The 23260-nt window shown below is 41.2% G+C and overlaps 1 protein-coding gene across 3 annotated transcripts in view; it reads left to right on the top strand.

Annotated features, from left to right (window-relative positions):
* LOC137286101 (cubilin-like) overlaps window positions 1–23260 on the top strand; it is a 199100-nt gene that overhangs the window by 133167 nt on the left and 42673 nt on the right. For all 3 annotated transcript variants that reach the window (XM_067817775.1, XM_067817773.1, XM_067817784.1), the window contains one exon: window positions 19097–19221. In XM_067817775.1, the coding sequence (XP_067673876.1) occupies window positions 19097–19221 (125 nt within the window). The remainder of the gene's footprint in view (window positions 1–19096; window positions 19222–23260) is intronic.

Raw genomic sequence — 23260 nt, 5'->3', positions numbered from 1 at the left:
CATCACATCATCAACCAGCACAACATATAGATACACCATCATCACACTGTTTCACATCACATCATCAACCAGCACAACATATAGATACACCATCATCACACTGTTTCACATCACATCATCAACCAGCACAGCATATAGATACACCATCATCACACTGTTTCACATCACATCATCAACCAGCACAACATATAGATACACCATCATCACACTGTTTCACATCACATCATCAACCAGCACAACATATAGATACACCATCATCACACTGTTTCACATCACATCATCAAGCAGCACAGCATATAGATACACCATCATCACACTGTTTCACATCACATCATCAACCAGCACAACATATAGATACACCATCATCACACTGTTTCACATCACATCATCAACCAGCACAGCATATAGATACACCATCATCACACTGTTTCACATCACATCATCAACCAGCACAGCATATAGATACACCATCATCACACTGTTTCACATCACATCATCAACCAGCACAACATATAGATACACCATCATCACGCTGTTTCACATCACATCATCAACCAGCACAACATATAGATACACCATCATCACACTGTTTCACATCACATCATCAACCAGCACAGCATATAGATACACCATCATCACACTGTTTCACATCACATCATCAACCAGCACAGCATATAGATACACCATCATCACACTGTTTCACATCACATCATCAACCAGCACAGCATATAGATACACCATCATCACGCTGTTTCACATCACCTCATCAACCAGCACAGCATACAGATACACCATCATCACACTGTTTCACATCACATCATCAACCAGCACAACATATAGTCACACCATCATCACGCTGTTTCACATCACCTCATCAACCAGCACAGCATACAGATACACCATCATCACACTGTTTCACATCACATCATCAACCAGCACAGCATATAGATACACCATCATCACACTGTTTCACATCACATCATCAACCAGCACAGCATATAGATACACCATCATCACGCTGTTTCACATCACCTCATCAACCAGCACAGCATACAGATACACCATCATCACACTGTTTCACATCACATCATCAACCAGCACAACATATAGTCACACCATCATCACACTGTTTCACATCACATCATCAACCAGCACAACATATAGATACACCATCATCACGCTGTTTCACATCACCTCATCAACCAGCACAACATATAGATACACCATCATCACAGTTTCACATCACATCATCAACCAGCAAAACATATAGATACACCATCATCACACTGTTTCACATCACATCATCAACCAGCACAGCATATAGATACACCATCATCACACTGTTTCACATCACATCATCAACCAGCACAGCATATAGATACACCATCATCACACTGTTTCACATCACATCATCAAGGAGCACAGCATATAGATACACCATCATCACACTGTTTCACATCACATCATCAACCAGCACAGCATATAGATACACCATCATCACACTGTTTCACATCACATCATCAAGCAGCACAGCATATAGATACACCATCATCACACTGTTTCACATCACATCATCAACCAGCACAGCATATAGATACACCATCATCACACTGTTTCACATCACATCATCAAGCAGCACAACATATAGATACACCATCATCACACTGTTTCACATCACATCATCAAGCAGCACAGCATATAGATACACCATCATCACACTGTTTCACATCACATCATCAAGCAGCACAGCATATAGTCACACCATCATCACGCTATTTCACATCACATCATCAAGCAGCACAGCATATAGATACACCATCATCACACTGTTTCACATCACCTCATCAAGCAGCACAACATATAGATACACCATCATCACGCTGTTTCACATCACATCATCAACCAGCACAGCATATAGATACACCATCATCACGCTGTTTCACATCACATCATCAAGCAGCACAGCATATAGATACACCATCATCACACTGTTTCACATCACATCATCAACCAGCACAGCATATAGATACACCATCATCACACTGTTTCACATCACATCATCAACCAGCACAGCATATAGATACACCATCATCACACTGTTTCACATCACCTCATCAAGCAGCATAACATATAGATACACCATCATCACGCTGTTTCACATCACATCATCAACCAGCACAACATATAGATACACCATCATCACACTGTTTCACATCACATCATCAACCAGCACAGCATATAGATACACCATCATCACACTGTTTCACATCACATCATCAACCAGCACAACATATAGATACACCATCATCACACTGTTTCACATCACATCATCAACCAGCACAGCATATAGATACACCATCATCACGCTGTTTCACATCACATCATCAAGCAGCACAACATATAGTCACACCATCATCACACTGTTTCACATCACATCATCAACCAGCACAACATATAGATACACCATCATCACACTGTTTCACATCACATCATCAAGCAGCACAGCATATAGATACACCATCATCACACTGTTTCACATCACATCATCAAGCAGCACAGCATATAGATACACCATCATCACACTGTTTCACATCACATCATCAACCAGCACAACATATAGATACACCATCATCACACTGTTTCACATCACATCATCAACCAGCACAGCATATAGATACACCATCATCACACTGTTTCACATCACATCATCAAGCAGCACAACATATAGATACACCATCATCACACTGTTTCACATCACATCATCAACCAGCACAACATATAGATACACCATCATCACACTGTTTCACATCACATCATCAACCAGCACAGCATATAGATACACCATCATCACACTGTTTCACATCACCTCATCAAGCAGCACAACATATAGATACACCATCATCACACTGTTTCACATGACATCATCAACCAGCACAACATATAGATACACCATCATCACACTGTTTCACATCACATCATCAAGCAGCACAACATATAGATACACCATCATCACACTGTTTCACATCACATCATCAACCAGCACAGCATATAGATACACCATCATCACACTGTTTCACATCACATCATCAACCAGCACAGCATACAGATACACCATCATCACACTGTTTCACATCACATCATCAACCAGCACAGCATATAGATACACCATCATCACACTGTTTCACATCACATCATCAACCAGCACAACATATAGATACACCATCATCACACTGTTTCACATCACATCATCAACCAGCACAGCATATAGATACACCATCATCACACTGTTTCACATCACATCATCAACCAGCACAGCATATAGATACACCATCATCACACTGTTTCACATCACATCATCAACCAGCACAGCATATAGATACACCATCATCACACTGTTTCACATCACATCATCAACCAGCACAGCATATAGATACACCATCATCACACTGTTTCACATCACATCATCAACCAGCACAGCATATAGATACACCATCATCACGCTGTTTCACATCACCTCATCAACCAGCACAGCATACAGATACACCATCATCACACTGTTTCACATCACATCATCAACCAGCACAACATATAGTCACACCATCATCACGCTGTTTCACATCACCTCATCAACCAGCACAGCATACAGATACACCATCATCACACTGTTTCACATCACATCATCAACCAGCACAGCATATAGATACACCATCATCACACTGTTTCACATCACATCATCAACCAGCACAGCATATAGATACACCATCATCACGCTGTTTCACATCACCTCATCAACCAGCACAGCATACAGATACACCATCATCACACTGTTTCACATCACATCATCAACCAGCACAACATATAGTCACACCATCATCACACTGTTTCACATCACATCATCAACCAGCACAACATATAGATACACCATCATCACGCTGTTTCACATCACCTCATCAACCAGCACAACATATAGATACACCATCATCACAGTTTCACATCACATCATCAACCAGCAAAACATATAGATACACCATCATCACACTGTTTCACATCACATCATCAACCAGCACAGCATATAGATACACCATCATCACACTGTTTCACATCACATCATCAACCAGCACAGCATATAGATACACCATCATCACACTGTTTCACATCACATCATCAAGGAGCACAGCATATAGATACACCATCATCACACTGTTTCACATCACATCATCAACCAGCACAGCATATAGATACACCATCATCACACTGTTTCACATCACATCATCAAGCAGCACAGCATATAGATACACCATCATCACACTGTTTCACATCACATCATCAACCAGCACAGCATATAGATACACCATCATCACACTGTTTCACATCACATCATCAAGCAGCACAACATATAGATACACCATCATCACACTGTTTCACATCACATCATCAAGCAGCACAGCATATAGATACACCATCATCACACTGTTTCACATCACATCATCAAGCAGCACAGCATATAGTCACACCTTCATCACGCTATTTCACATCACATCATCAAGCAGCACAGCATATAGATACACCATCATCACACTGTTTCACATCACCTCATCAAGCAGCACAACATATAGATACACCATCATCACGCTGTTTCACATCACATCATCAACCAGCACAGCATATAGATACACCATCATCACGCTGTTTCACATCACATCATCAAGCAGCACAGCATATAGATACACCATCATCACACTGTTTCACATCACATCATCAACCAGCACAGCATATAGATACACCATCATCACACTGTTTCACATCACATCATCAACCAGCACAGCATATAGATACACCATCATCACACTGTTTCACATCACCTCATCAAGCAGCATAACATATAGATACACCATCATCACGCTGTTTCACATCACATCATCAACCAGCACAACATATAGATACACCATCATCACACTGTTTCACATCACATCATCAACCAGCACAGCATATAGATACACCATCATCACACTGTTTCACATCACATCATCAACCAGCACAACATATAGATACACCATCATCACACTGTTTCACATCACATCATCAACCAGCACAGCATATAGATACACCATCATCACGCTGTTTCACATCACATCATCAAGCAGCACAACATATAGTCACACCATCATCACACTGTTTCACATCACATCATCAAGGAGCACAGCATATAGATACACCATCATCACACTGTTTCACATCACATCATCAACCAGCACAGCATATAGATACACCATCATCACACTGTTTCACATCACATCATCAAGCAGCACAGCATATAGATACACCATCATCACACTGTTTCACATCACATCATCAACCAGCACAGCATATAGATACACCATCATCACACTGTTTCACATCACATCATCAAGCAGCACAACATATAGATACACCATCATCACACTGTTTCACATCACATCATCAAGCAGCACAGCATATAGATACACCATCATCACACTGTTTCACATCACATCATCAAGCAGCACAGCATATAGTCACAACTTCATCACGCTATTTCACATCACATCATCAAGCAGCACAGCATATAGATACACCATCATCACACTGTTTCACATCACCTCATCAAGCAGCACAACATATAGATACACCATCATCACGCTGTTTCACATCACATCATCAACCAGCACAGCATATAGATACACCATCATCACGCTGTTTCACATCACATCATCAAGCAGCACAGCATATAGATACACCATCATCACACTGTTTCACATCACATCATCAACCAGCACAGCATATAGATACACCATCATCACACTGTTTCACATCACATCATCAACCAGCACAGCATATAGATACACCATCATCACACTGTTTCACATCACCTCATCAAGCAGCATAACATATAGATACACCATCATCACGCTGTTTCACATCACATCATCAACCAGCACAACATATAGATACACCATCATCACACTGTTTCACATCACATCATCAACCAGCACAGCATATAGATACACCATCATCACACTGTTTCACATCACATCATCAACCAGCACAACATATAGATACACCATCATCACACTGTTTCACATCACATCATCAACCAGCACAGCATATAGATACACCATCATCACGCTGTTTCACATCACATCATCAAGCAGCACAACATATAGTCACACCATCATCACACTGTTTCACATCACATCATCAACCAGCACAACATATAGATACACCATCATCACACTGTTTCACATCACATCATCAAGCAGCACAGCATATAGATACACCATCATCACACTGTTTCACATCACATCATCAAGCAGCACAGCATATAGATACACCATCATCACACTGTTTCACATCACATCATCAACCAGCACAACATATAGATACACCATCATCACACTGTTTCACATCACATCATCAACCAGCACAGCATATAGATACACCATCATCACACTGTTTCACATCACATCATCAAGCAGCACAACATATAGATACACCATCATCACACTGTTTCACATCACATCATCAACCAGCACAACATATAGATACACCATCATCACACTGTTTCACATCACATCATCAACCAGCACAGCATATAGATACACCATCATCACACTGTTTCACATCACCTCATCAAGCAGCACAACATATAGATACACCATCATCACACTGTTTCACATGACATCATCAACCAGCACAACATATAGATACACCATCATCACACTGTTTCACATCACATCATCAAGCAGCACAACATATAGATACACCATCATCACACTGTTTCACATCACATCATCAACCAGCACAGCATATAGATACACCATCATCACACTGTTTCACATCACATCATCAACCAGCACAGCATACAGATACACCATCATCACACTGTTTCACATCACATCATCAACCAGCACAGCATATAGATACACCATCATCACACTGTTTCACATCACATCATCAACCAGCACAACATATAGATACACCATCATCACACTGTTTCACATCACATCATCAACCAGCACAGCATATAGATACACCATCATCACACTGTTTCACATCACATCATCAACCAGCACAGCATATAGATACACCATCATCACACTGTTTCACATCACATCATCAACCAGCACAGCATATAGATACACCATCATCACACTGTTTCACATCACATCATCAACCAGCACAGCATATAGATACACCATCATCACACTGTTTCACATCACCTCATCAAGCAGCATAACATATAGATACACCATCATCACGCTGTTTCACATCACATCATCAACCAGCACAACATATAGATACACCATCATCACACTGTTTCACATCACATCATCAACCAGCACAGCATATAGATACACCATCATCACACTGTTTCACATCACATCATCAACCAGCACAACATATAGATACACCATCATCACACTGTTTCACATCACATCATCAACCAGCACAGCATATAGATACACCATCATCACGCTGTTTCACATCACATCATCAAGCAGCACAACATATAGTCACACCATCATCACACTGTTTCACATCACATCATCAACCAGCACAACATATAGATACACCATCATCACACTGTTTCACATCACATCATCAAGCAGCACAGCATATAGATACACCATCATCACACTGTTTCACATCACATCATCAAGCAGCACAGCATATAGATACACCATCATCACACTGTTTCACATCACATCATCAACCAGCACAACATATAGATACACCATCATCACACTGTTTCACATCACATCATCAACCAGCACAGCATATAGATACACCATCATCACACTGTTTCACATCACATCATCAAGCAGCACAACATATAGATACACCATCATCACACTGTTTCACATCACATCATCAACCAGCACAACATATAGATACACCATCATCACACTGTTTCACATCACATCATCAACCAGCACAGCATATAGATACACCATCATCACACTGTTTCACATCACCTCATCAAGCAGCACAACATATAGATACACCATCATCACACTGTTTCACATGACATCATCAACCAGCACAACATATAGATACACCATCATCACACTGTTTCACATCACATCATCAAGCAGCACAACATATAGATACACCATCATCACACTGTTTCACATCACATCATCAACCAGCACAGCATATAGATACACCATCATCACACTGTTTCACATCACATCATCAACCAGCACAGCATACAGATACACCATCATCACACTGTTTCACATCACATCATCAACCAGCACAGCATATAGATACACCATCATCACACTGTTTCACATCACATCATCAACCAGCACAACATATAGATACACCATCATCACACTGTTTCACATCACATCATCAACCAGCACAGCATATAGATACACCATCATCACACTGTTTCACATCACATCATCAACCAGCACAGCATATAGATACACCATCATCACACTGTTTCACATCACATCATCAAGCAGCACAGCATATAGATACACCATCATCACACTGTTTCACATCACATCATCAAGCAGCACAACATATAGATACACCATCATCACACTGTTTCACATCACATCATCAACCAGCACAGCATACAGATACACCATCATCACACTGTTTCACATCACATCATCAACCAGCACAGCATACAGATACACCATCATCACACTGTTTCACATCACATCATCAACCAGCACAGCATATAGATACACCATCATCACACTGTTTCACATCACATCATCAACCAGCACAGCATATAGATACACCATCATCACACTGTTTCACATCACATCATCAAGCAGCACAGCATATAGACACACCATCATCACACTGTTTCACATCACATCATCAACCAGCACAACATATAGATACACCATCATCACACTGTTTCACATCACATCATCAACCAGCACAGCATATAGATACACCATCATCACACTGTTTCACATCACATCATCAAGCAGCACAACATATAGATACACCATCATCACACTGTTTCACATCACATCATCAACCAGCACAACATATAGATACACCATCATCACACTGTTTCACATCACATCATCAACCAGCACAGCATATAGATACACCATCATCACACTGTTTCACATCACCTCATCAAGCAGCACAACATATAGATACACCATCATCACGCTGTTTCACATCACATCATCAACCAGCACAACATATAGATACACCATCATCACAGTTTCACATCACATCATCAACCAGCACAGCATATAGATACACCATCATCACACTGTTTCACATCACATCATCAAGCAGCACAACATATAGATACACCATCATCACACTGTTTCACATCACATCATCAACCAGCACAGCATATAGATACACCATCATCACGCTGTTTCACATCACATCATCAAGCAGCACAACATATAGTCACACCATCATCACACTGTTTCACATCACATCATCAACCAGCACAGCATATAGATACACCATCATCACACTGTTTCACATCACATCATCAACCAGCACAACATATAGATACACCATCATCACACTGTTTCACATCACATCATCAACCAGCACAACATATAGATACACCATCATCACACTGTTTCACATCACATCATCAACCAGCACAGCATATAGATACACCATCATCACACTGTTTGACATCACCTCATCAAGCAGCACAACATATAGATACACCATCATCAAGCTGTTTCACATGACATCATCAACCAGCACAACATATAGATACACCATCATCACACTGTTTCACATCACATCATCAAGCAGCACAACATATAGATACACCATCATCACACTGTTTCACATCACATCATCAACCAGCACAGCATATAGATACACCATCATCACACTGTTTCACATCACATCATCAACCAGCACAGCATACAGATACACCATCATCACACTGTTTCACATCACATCATCAACCAGCACAGCATATAGATACACCATCATCACACTGTTTCACATCACATCATCAACCAGCACAACATATAGATACACCATCATCACACTGTTTCACATCACATCATCAACCAGCACAGCATATAGATACACCATCATCACACTGTTTCACATCACATCATCAACCAGCACAGCATATAGATACACCATCATCACACTGTTTCACATCACATCATCAAGCAGCACAGCATATAGATACACCATCATCACACTGTTTCACATCACATCATCAAGCAGCACAACATATAGATACACCATCATCACACTGTTTCACATCACATCATCAACCAGCACAGCATAAAGATACACCATCATCACACTGTTTCACATCACATCATCAACCAGCACAGCATACAGATACACCATCATCACACTGTTTCACATCACATCATCAACCAGCACAGCATATAGATACACCATCATCACACTGTTTCACATCACATCATCAACCAGCACAGCATATAGATACACCATCATCACACTGTTTCACATCACATCATCAAGCAGCACAGCATATAGATACACCATCATCACACTGTTTCACATCACATCATCAACCAGCACAACATATAGATACACCATCATCACACTGTTTCACATCACATCATCAACCAGCACAGCATATAGATACACCATCATCACACTGTTTCACATCACATCATCAAGCAGCACAACATATAGATACACCATCATCACACTGTTTCACATCACATCATCAACCAGCACAGCATATAGATACACCATCATCACACTGTTTCACATCACATCATCAACCAGCACAGCATATAGATACACCATCATCACACAGTTTCACATCACATCATCAAGCAGCACAACATATAGATACACCATCATCACACTGTTTCACATCACATCATCAACCAGCACAGCATATAGATACACCATCATCACGCTGTTTCACATCACATCATCAACCAGCACAACATATAGATACACCATCATCACACTGTTTCACATCACATCATCAACCAGCACAGCATATAGATACACCATCATCACACTGTTTCACATCACATCATCAACCAGCACAACATATAGATACACCATCATCACACTGTTTCACATCACATCATCAACCAGCACAGCATATAGATACACCATCATCACACTGTTTCACATCACATCATCAACCAGCACAACATATAGATACACCATCACACTGTTTCACATCACATCATCAACCAGCACAGCATATAGATACACCATCATCACACTGTTTCACATCACATCATCAACCAGCACAACATATAGATACACCATCATCACACTGTTTCACATCACATCATCAACCAGCACAGCATATAGATACACCATCATCACACTGTTTCACATCACATCATCAAGCAGCACAACATATAGATACACCATCATCACACTGTTTCACATCACATCATCAACCAGCACAACATATAGATACACCATCATCACACTGTTTCACATCACATCATCAAGCAGCACAACATATAGATACACCATCATCACACTGTTTCACATCACATCATCAACCAGCACAGCATATAGATACACCATCATCACACTGTTTCACATCACATCATCAAGCAGCACAACATATAGATACACCATCATCACACTGTTTCACATCACATCATCAAGCAGCACAGCATATAGATACACCATCATCACACTGTTTCACATCACATCATCAACCAGCACAGCATATAGACACACCATCATCACACAGTTTCACATCACATCATCAAGCAGCACAACATATAGATACACCATCATCACACTGTTTCACATCACATCATCAACCAGCACAGCATATAGATACACCATCATCACGCTGTTTCACATCACATCATCAACCAGCACAACATATAGATACACCATCATCACCCTGTTTCACATCACATCATCAACCAGCACAGCATATAGATACACCATCATCACCCTGTTTCACATCACATCATCAACCAGCACAGCATATAGATACACCATCATCACACTGTTTCACATCACATCATCAACCAGCACAGCATATAGATACACCATCATCACACTGTTTCACATCACATCATCAACCAGCACAGCATATAGATACACCATCATCACACTGTTTCACATCACATCATCAACCAGCACAACATATAGATACACCATCATCACACTGTTTCACATCACATCATCAACCAGCACAGCATATAGATACACCATCATCACACTGTTTCACATCACATCATCAACCAGCACAACATATAGATACACCATCACACTGTTTCACATCACATCATCAACCAGCACAGCATATAGATACACCATCATCACACTGTTTCACATCACATCATCAACCAGCACAACATATAGATACACCATCATCACACTGTTTCACATCACATCATCAACCAGCACAGCATATAGATACACCATCATCACACTGTTTCACATCACATCATCAAGTAGCACAACATATAGATACACCATCATCACACTGTTTCACATCACATCATCAACCAGCACAACATATAGATACACCATCATCACACTGTTTCACAACACATCATCAACCAGCACAACATATAGATACACCATCATCACGCTGTTTCACATGACATCATCAACCAGCACAACATATAGGTACACCATCACACTGTTTCACATCACATCATCAACCAGCACAGCATATAGATACACCATCATCACACTGTTTCACATCACATCATCAAGCAGCACAACATATAGATACACCATCATCACACTGTTTCACATCACATCTTCAAGCAGCACAGCATATAGATACACCATCATCACACTGTTTCACATCACCTCATCAAGCAGCACAACATATAGATACACCATCATCACACTGTTTCACATCACATCATCAACCAGCACAGCATATAGATACACCATCATCACACTGTTTCACATCACATCATCAAGCAGCACAACATATAGATACACCATCATCACACTGTTTCACATCACATCATCAACCAGCACAGCATATAGATACACCATCATCACACTGTTTCACATCACATCATCAACCAGCACAGCATATAGATACACCATCATCACACAGTTTCACATCACATCATCAAGCAGCACAACATATAGATACACCATCATCACACTGTTTCACATCACATCATCAACCAGCACAGCATATAGATACACCATCATCACGCTGTTTCACATCACATCATCAACCAGCACAACATATAGATACACCATCATCACACTGTTTCACATCACATCATCAACCAGCACAGCATATAGATACACCATCATCACACTGTTTCACATCACATCATCAACCAGCACAACATATAGATACACCATCATCACACTGTTTCACATCACATCATCAAGCAGCACAGCATATAGATACACCATCATCACACTGTTTCACATCACATCATCAACCAGCACAGCATATAGATACACCATCATCACACTGTTTCACATCACATCATCAACCAGCACAACATATAGATACACCATCATCACACTGTTTCACATCACATCATCAACCAGCACAACATATAGATACACCATCATCACACTGTTTCACGTCACATCATCAACCAGCACAGCATATAGATACACCATCATCACACTGTTTCACGTCACATCATCAACCAGCACAGCATATAGATACACCATCATCACGCTGTTTCACACCACATCATCAACCAGCACAGCATATAGATACACCATCATCACGCTGTTTCACATCACATCATGAAGCAGCACAACATATAGATACACCATTATCACGCTGTTTCACATCACATCATCAACCAGCACAGCATATAGATACACCATCATCACACTGTTTCACATCACATCATCAAGCAGCACAACATATAGATACACCATCATCACACTGTTTCACATCACCTCATCAAGCAGCACAGCATATAGATACACCATCATCACACTGTTTCACATCACATCATCAACCAGCACAACATATAGATACACCATCATCACGCTGTTTCACATCACATCATCAAGCAGCACAGCATATAGATACACCATCATCACACTGTTTCACATCACATCATCAAGCAGCACAGCATATAGATACACCATCATCACACTGTTTCACATCACATCATCAAGCAGCATAACATATAGATACACCATCATCACACTGTTTCACATCACATCATCAACCAGCACAGCATATAGATACACCATCATCACACTGTTTCACATCACATCATCAACCAGCACAACATATAGATACACCATCATCACACTGTTTCACATCACATCATCAACCAGCACAACATATAGATACACCATCATCACACTGTTTCACATCACATCATCAAGCAGCACAACATATAGATACACCATCATCACGCTGTTTCACATCACATCATCAACCAGCACAGCATATAGATACACCATCATCACGCTGTTTCACATCACATCATCAACCAGCACAACATATAGATACACCATCATCACACTAATTCACATCACATCATCAACCAGCACAGCATATAGATACACCATCATCACACTGTTTCACATCACATCATCAACCAGCACAACATATAGTCACACCATCATCACGCTGTTTCACATCACATCATCAACCAGCACAGCATATAGATACACCATCATCACACTGTTTCACATCACATCATCAACCAGCACAGCATATAGTCACACCATCATCACACTGTTTCACATCACATCATCAAGCAGCACAACATATAGATACACCATCATCACACTGTTTCACATCACATCATCAACCAGCACAACATATAGATACACCATCATCACACTGTTTCACATCACATCATCAACCAGCACAACATATAGATACACCATCACACTGTTTCACATCACATCATCAACCAGCACAACATATAGATACACCATCATCACACTGTTTCACATCACATCATCAACCAGCACAACATATAGATACACCATCACACTGTTTCACATCACATCATCAAGCAGCACAGCATATAGATACACCATCATCACACTGTTTCACATCACATCATCAACCAGCACAACATATAGATACACCATCATCACGCTGTTTCACATGACATCATCAACCAGCACAGCATATAGATACACCATCATCACACTGTTTCACATCACATCATCAAGCAGCACAACATATAGATACACCATCATCACACTGTTTCACATCACATCATCAACCAGCACAGCATATAGATACACCATCATCACACTGTTTCACATCACATCATCAAGCAGCACAACATATAGATACACCATCATCACACTGTTTCACATCACATCATCAACCAGCACAGCATATAGATACACCATCATCACACTGTTTCACATCACATCATCAACCAGCACAGCATATAGATACACCATCATCACACTGTTTCACATCACATCATCAAGCAGCACAATATATAGATACACCATCATCACACTGTTTCACATCACATCATCAACCAGCACAGCATATAGATACACCATCATCACACTGTTTCACATCACATCATCAAGCAGCACAACATATAGATACACCATCATCACACTGTTTCACATCACATCATCAACCAGCACAGCATATAGATACACCATCATCACACTGTTTCACATCACATCATCAACCAGCACAGCATATAGATACACCATCATCACACTGTTTCACATCACATCATCAAGCACCACAACATATAGATACACCATCATCACACTGTTTCACATCACATCATCAACCAGCACAGCATATAGATACACCATCATCACACTGTTTCACATCACATCATCAAGCAGCACAACATATAGATACACCATCATCACGCTGTTTCACATCACATCATCAAGCAGCACAGCATATAGATACACCATCATCACGCTGTTTCACATCACATCATCAAGCAGCACAACATATAGATACACCATCATCACACTGTTTCACATCACATCATCAACCAGCACAGCATATAGATACACCATCATCACACTGTTTCACATCACATCATCAACCAGCACAGCATATAGATACACCATCATCACACTGTTTCACATCACATCATCAACCAGCACAACATATAGATACACCATCATCACACTGTTTCACATCACATCATCAACCAGCACAGCATATAGATACACCATCATCACACTGTTTCACATCACATCATCAACCAGCACAGCATATAGATACACCATCATCACACTGTTTCACATCACATCATCAACCAGCACAGCATATAGATACACCATCATGACGCTGTTTCACATCACATCATCAACCAGCACAACATATAGATACACCATCATCACACTGTTTCACATCACATCATCAACCAGCACAGCATATAGATACACCATCATCACACTGTTTCACATCACATCATCAAGCAGCACAACATATAGATACACCATCATCACACTGTTTCACATCACATCATCAACCAGCACAGCATATAGATACACCATCATCACACTGTTTCACATCACATCATCAACCAGCACAGCATATAGATACACCATCATCACACTGTTTCACATCACATCATCAACCAGCACAACATATAGATACACCATCATCACACTGTTTCACATCACATCATCAACCAGCACAGCATATAGATACACCATCATCACACTGTTTCACATCACATCATCAACCAGCACAGCATATAGATACACCATCATCACACTGTTTCACATCACATCATCAACCAGCACAGCATATAGATACACCATCATCACACTGTTTCACATCACATCATCAACCAGCACAGCATATAGATACACCATCATCACACTGTTTCACATCACATCATCAACCAGCACAACATATAGATACACCATCATCACACTGTTTCACATCACATCATCAACCAGCACAACATATAGATACACCATCATCACACTGTTTCACATCACATCATCAACCAGCACAGCATATAGATACACCATCATCACACTGTTTCACATCACATCATCAACCAGCACAGCATATAGATACACCATCATCACACTGTTTCACATCACATCATCAACCAGCACAGCATATAGATACACCATCATCACACTGTTTCACATCACATCATCAACCAGCACAACATATAGATACACCATCATCACACTGTTTCACATCACATCATCAACCAGCACAACATATAGATACACCATCATCACACTGTTTCACATCACATCATCAACCAGCACAGCATATAGATACACCATCATCACACTGTTTCACATCACATCATCAAGCAGCACAGCATATAGATACACCATCATCACACTGTTTCACATCACATCATCAACCAGCACAGCATATAGATACACCATCATCACACTGTTTCACATCACATCATCAACCAGCACAACATATAGATACACCATCATCACACTGTTTCACATCACATCATCAAGCAGCACAACATATAGATACACCATCATCACACTGTTTCACATCACATCATCAACCAGCACAACATATAGATACACCATCATCACACTGTTTCACATCACATCATCAAGCAGCACAGCATATAGATACACCATCATCACGCTGTTTCACATCACATCATCAACCAGCACAACATATAGATACACCATCATCACACTGTTTCACATCACATCATCAACCAGCACAGCATATAGATACACCATCATCACACTGTTTCACATCACATCATCAACCAGCACAACATATAGATACACCATCATCACACTGTTTCACATCACATCATCAACCAGCACAACATATAGATACACCATCATCACACTGTTTCACATCACATCATCAACCAGCACAGCATATAGATACACCATCATCACACTGTTTCACATCACATCATCAAGCAGCACAGCATATAGATACACCATCATCACACTGTTTCACATCACATCATCAACCAGCACAACATATAGTCACACCATCATCACACTGTTTCACATCACATCATCAACCAGCACAACATATAGATACACCATCATCACACTGTTTCACATCACATCATCAACCAGCACAACATATAGTCACACCATCATCACGCTGTTTCACATCACATCATCAACCAGCACAACATATAGTCACACCATCATCACACTGTTTCACATCACATCATCAACCAGCACAACATATAGTCACACCATCATCACGCTGTTTCACATCACATCATCAACCAGCACAACATATAGTCACACCATCATCACGCTGTTTCACATCACATCATCAACCAGCACAACATATAGTCACACCATCATCACGCTGTTTCACATCACATCATCAACCAGCACAACATATAGATACACCATCATCACACTGTTTCACATCACATCATCAACCAGCACAACATATAGATACACCATCATCACACTGTTTCACATCACATCATCAACCAGCACAGCATATAGATACACCATCATCACACTGTTTCACATCACATCATCAACCAGCACAACATATGGATACACCATCATCACACTGTTTCACATCACATCATCAACCAGCACAACATATAGTCACACCATCATCACGCTGTTTCACATAACAACATCATCAAGCAGCACAACATATAGATACACCATCATCACGCTGTTTCACATCACATCATCAACCAGCACAGCATATAGATACACCATCATCACACTGTTTCACATCACATCATCAACCAGCACAGCATATAGTCACACCATCATCACGCTGTTTCACATCACATCATCAAGCAGCACAACATATAGATACACCATCATCACACTGTTTCACATCACATCATCAACCAGCACAGCATATAGATACACCATCATCACGCTGTTTCACATCACATCATCAACCAGCACAGCATATAGTCACACCATCATCACGCTGTTTCACATCACATCATCAACCAGCACAACATATAGATACACCATCATCACACTGTTTCACATCACATCATCAACCAGCACAACATATAGATACACCATCATCACGCTGTTTCACATCACATCATCAACCAGCACAGCATATAGATACACCATCATCACACTGTTTCACATCACCTCATCAACCAGCACAACATATAGTCACACCATCATCACACTGTTTCACATCACCTCATCAACTAGTACGACGTACATCATGCTGCACTGTTACTTGCAGGCCCTCTGAATGCTGGTGGAGGATCATAGCAGGGCAGGAGGACAACGTGGTCAATGTAAGTGTGCTGCAAACCAACCTCTTCCAGGAGTACTACTGCACCAAGAGCTATGTGGAAGCATACGATGGTAAGATTTCATTGCGAAACATGAATGTGTGAATTCATGTGGAATCAATGTTACAGTTGGAAAGACCTCCGAGCTAATGTACATACCTAGGTTTATGTGGAATCTGTACTAGAGCTGTGTAGACCACAGAGCTAAATACCTGGGTTCATGTGGAATCTATATTAGAGCTGTGTGGACATCCCTGCTAAATGTAAATACCTGGGTTTATGTGGAATTTGTATTACAGCTGTGTAGACCTCAGAGCTTAATACCTGGGTTCATGTGGAATCTATTTTACATCTGTGCAGACCTCAGAGCTAAATACCTGGGTTCATGTGGAATCTATTTTACATCTGTGCAGACCTCAGAGCTAAATACCTGGGTTTATGTGGAATCTATTTTACATCTGTGCAGACCTCAGAGCTAAATACCTGGGTTTATGTGGAATGTATTTTACATCTGTGCAGACCTCAGAGCTAAATACCTGGGTTTATGTGGAATGTATTTTACATCTGTGCAGACCTCAGAGCTAAATACCTGGGTTTATGTGGAATGTATTTTACATCTGTGCAGACCTCAGAGCTAAATACCTGGGTTTATGTGGAATGTATTTTACATCTGTGCAGACCTCAGAGCTAAATACCTGGGTTTATGTGGAATGTATACTGAGTCAAAAAAGGAACTTCACAAAATGTAATTTCTATAAATAATGAATAATTTTTCTCTGATGATACATCTATGTATCCGAAATGGGATCCCTATCTTTCGACTCTAGAAAAACGTTGGCAAAACCAGCTCAAACCCATCCATTCGTCGTGCAAATGATGCTACTGCCAAATCAGGTTTGGCATGTGCAGTTGATCATATGATCTTTGCATAAAAGTTTTCTTCATTTGCACATGTTTGCATTGGCATCAAGAATTGAAAAAACACTTTTAAACCACAGTTCTCATGGTACTTTAAATACCACGATTGTCCAATGTGCAACATGAATGTGCCATTATTATGTTGTAAGCAGGAAGATCAGTTATTGACGTTACAAGAGCATTGGGATGCAGCCATCGTACGAAGTCGTGCGAAGTCGTCTACAACAAACTGGCACCACTTCTGATCGCCCAAGTTCAGGTCACCACATGTGATGTCACTTCAAATCGTCTTAAGTCACCTACGTGACAGATTTCTGCCGGCTACACAAACCAGGGCTGAGATGTTTAGAGGTCGATTGTCCTCACAGACCATTCAAAATCGGTTGCATTCTGCCAATGTCCATTCTCGACTTCCATATCATGGGCCAATATTGATGCTGTTTCATAAATGTCAACATCTGCTGTCGGCACCTCCAATGGACCCAGAGGGGATGGAATCGAGTCATCTTTAGCAATGAATCCAGGTTTGCCATCAGATTTGAAGGCAGCAAGCATAGAGTCTGGAGACGATGTAGTGAATGGTATGCCCAATGTTGTGTAGAGGAAGCTGACAGATTCGGGGGCAGAAGTTGCATGGTGTGATGGTGTGGGGTGCTTTCCATGGGAACAACCGTTCCCGACTTCTGGTCATCCGTGGAAACCTCACAGTTGCTGCTTACCACGACCAGGTGCTCACCCCCAAACTAGTTCCTTTCATGGCGGCTCATGGGCCAGGTCTGCAGTTCCAGCATGGTAATGCTCGGCGGCATACCACGATGTCGGCATGAAGTTTCCTTCAAAACGCTGGAATCAGCGTCGTGGACTGGCCATCGAGGTCCCCTAACCATAAGCCAATAGAGCATGTTTGGGATGCACTTAGAGAAGGCTTCGGAGTCTTAGAAACCTACCTCTGGAACTTGCAGGAATTCACAGGAACTTGGCGGTGCCTTGCAAGAGCAATGGCGCAGAATCCCCAACCACGTGTTCACAAGCATCAAGCAGTTGATGAGGAGACCCATGTTTGGCAGTGGTGAATGCACGGGGTGGCCATACACAATACTGAACTCAGAAATTTCGAATTTTTATTCTTGTGACTTGATGCAACATATGTCATATTTGGGATTTCACTTTCTTAGTAAAATACAAATTCTAGTACTTTTTTCGGTTGAGTCCCATCCGGGATTCGAACCCGCACCCTCAGAGTCAGGCACCTAATCGCCAGCACACAAAGTCAGCCGCCTAGCCCGCTCAGCCACCGCGACTTCCACAAAATGAAAGTCGGACACCTGGTAGTCTAGACTGCATACTTTGTGTACCCCTCTGAGTGTAAATTGGCACAGCTCCCACGGCTGAAAGCTATGATTACACGATGCCATTTAGAAAGGGGTCAAATGCAACATATGTCATATTTGGGATTTCACTTTCTTAGTAAAGTACAAATTCTAGTACTTTTTTCGGTTGAGTCCCATCCGGGATTCGAACCCGCACCCTCAGAGTCAGGCACCTAATCGCCAGCACACAAAGTCAGCCGCCTAGCCCGCTCAGCCACCGCGACTTCCACAAAATGAAAGTCGGACAACTGGTAGTCTAGACTGCGTACTTTATGTACCCCTCTGATGAGTGTAAATTGGCACGGCTCCCACGGCCGAAAGCTATGATTACACGATGCCATTTAGAAAGTGGTCAAATGCAACATATGTCATATTTGGGATTTCACTTTCTTAGTAAAGTACAAATTCTAGTACTTATTTCGGTTGAGTCCCATCCGGGATTTGAACCCGCACCCTCAGAGTCAGGCACCTAATCGCCAGCACACAAAGTCAGCCGCCTAGCCCGCTCAGCCGAAAAAAGTACTAGAATTTGAGAAGAAGTATCTACGGTTCCTGTTTGAAGCATCACATATCTGCATCAGAAGGGTCTATGTAATGCTTTCTACCTAGACAACAATATCCAGGCACATCAAATGAAGAAAAAGAAGCAGATCAACTGTCATAGACATCAACCTGAAGGTGAGGGCTGATCACATCCCAGGAGTGAAGAACATCTTGGCCAATGCCTTATCAAGACTGGTTTGGTCAACTCCCACAGAGGGGAAGCTACATCTGGGCGCGTTCCAGTCGGTAGCAGCAGAAGTCTGCTGTCTTCTCATGACATGACAAGTAGCAAGGGCAGTTGATGCCTTAGCCATGTTTTATCAGGAGCTGAAAGCCTGTGTTCCCTCCACTGATCCTGTTTCCAGACCTTTATGCAAGATCAGCTTGATGAATATCCTGCAAATGATTTTAATTGTGCCTTACTGGCCGTCAAGATCATGATCTTTAGAGAGAAGCTTTATAGAGAAGCATGGCGAGCCAGCACTGCAACTTTCAGACTGACTGTACCTAGTCGTTCACCCTTACACCAAGCAAAAGCATGGCAACCCAGAAGAATTCTGTTTACTCATATGCAGCATATTTTACTGACAAAAAGGTACTCCACCAGGGCATCTAAGGCAGTCACACTGGCCTTTGGTCAATCTACATATAACCTGTTTGCAGACAAGTGGAGAAGTTGCAACCAATAGACTGCCAATCATGTGTTCATGGGCAGGGGAGTAACAAACCCACAGGTAGCAGACTACCTGTATCATCTGACATCTACTAGACATCCGAAGGACTCTACATTGTTTACTTAATTGGCACAAATCAGCTCAGTCATCACCTTGAAGATGGATAAAGTTGATGAAGGTTCCTTAATTAGTTGCCTTGCTGAAATCGTTCAAGTAGCTGAGCAGCAGTAGTTCCGAGTTTGCCATAGGACCTCAGTGTTGCGGCATCTTATCAGTAAAGTATGAGCCATTGACGCAGACGATATTTGATTTGCTAACTCTTAAGATGCTGTTTCTCCTCACCTTAGTGATGGCAACCAGAATCTCATAAATCCATGTCCTAGATCTCAGTCATACAAGGTTTGAAGTGGAAGAATGCACTGCAGTCCATCATGGCTTAGTTGGGACTTCATTCTGAAGAATCAGCTGCAGGGACAACCAGAATGGCAATTCTACATTCTGGCTTTATCTAACATGCTAGGTCCAGATGTCACACAGACTTTGTCCATGTGTTTGATCAGATTGCTGAAGGTCTAACTGAAAAGAAGTGTCGCAAGAAGAAGGAAGC

Source organism: Haliotis asinina, chromosome 1 (genome assembly GCF_037392515.1).
Source record: "Haliotis asinina isolate JCU_RB_2024 chromosome 1, JCU_Hal_asi_v2, whole genome shotgun sequence".
In the NCBI taxonomy this organism is placed as follows: Eukaryota; Metazoa; Mollusca; class Gastropoda; order Lepetellida; family Haliotidae; genus Haliotis; species Haliotis asinina.
The sequence above is the reverse complement of the archived record's forward strand: the minus strand, read 5'-3'. Positions and strand labels throughout refer to the sequence as shown.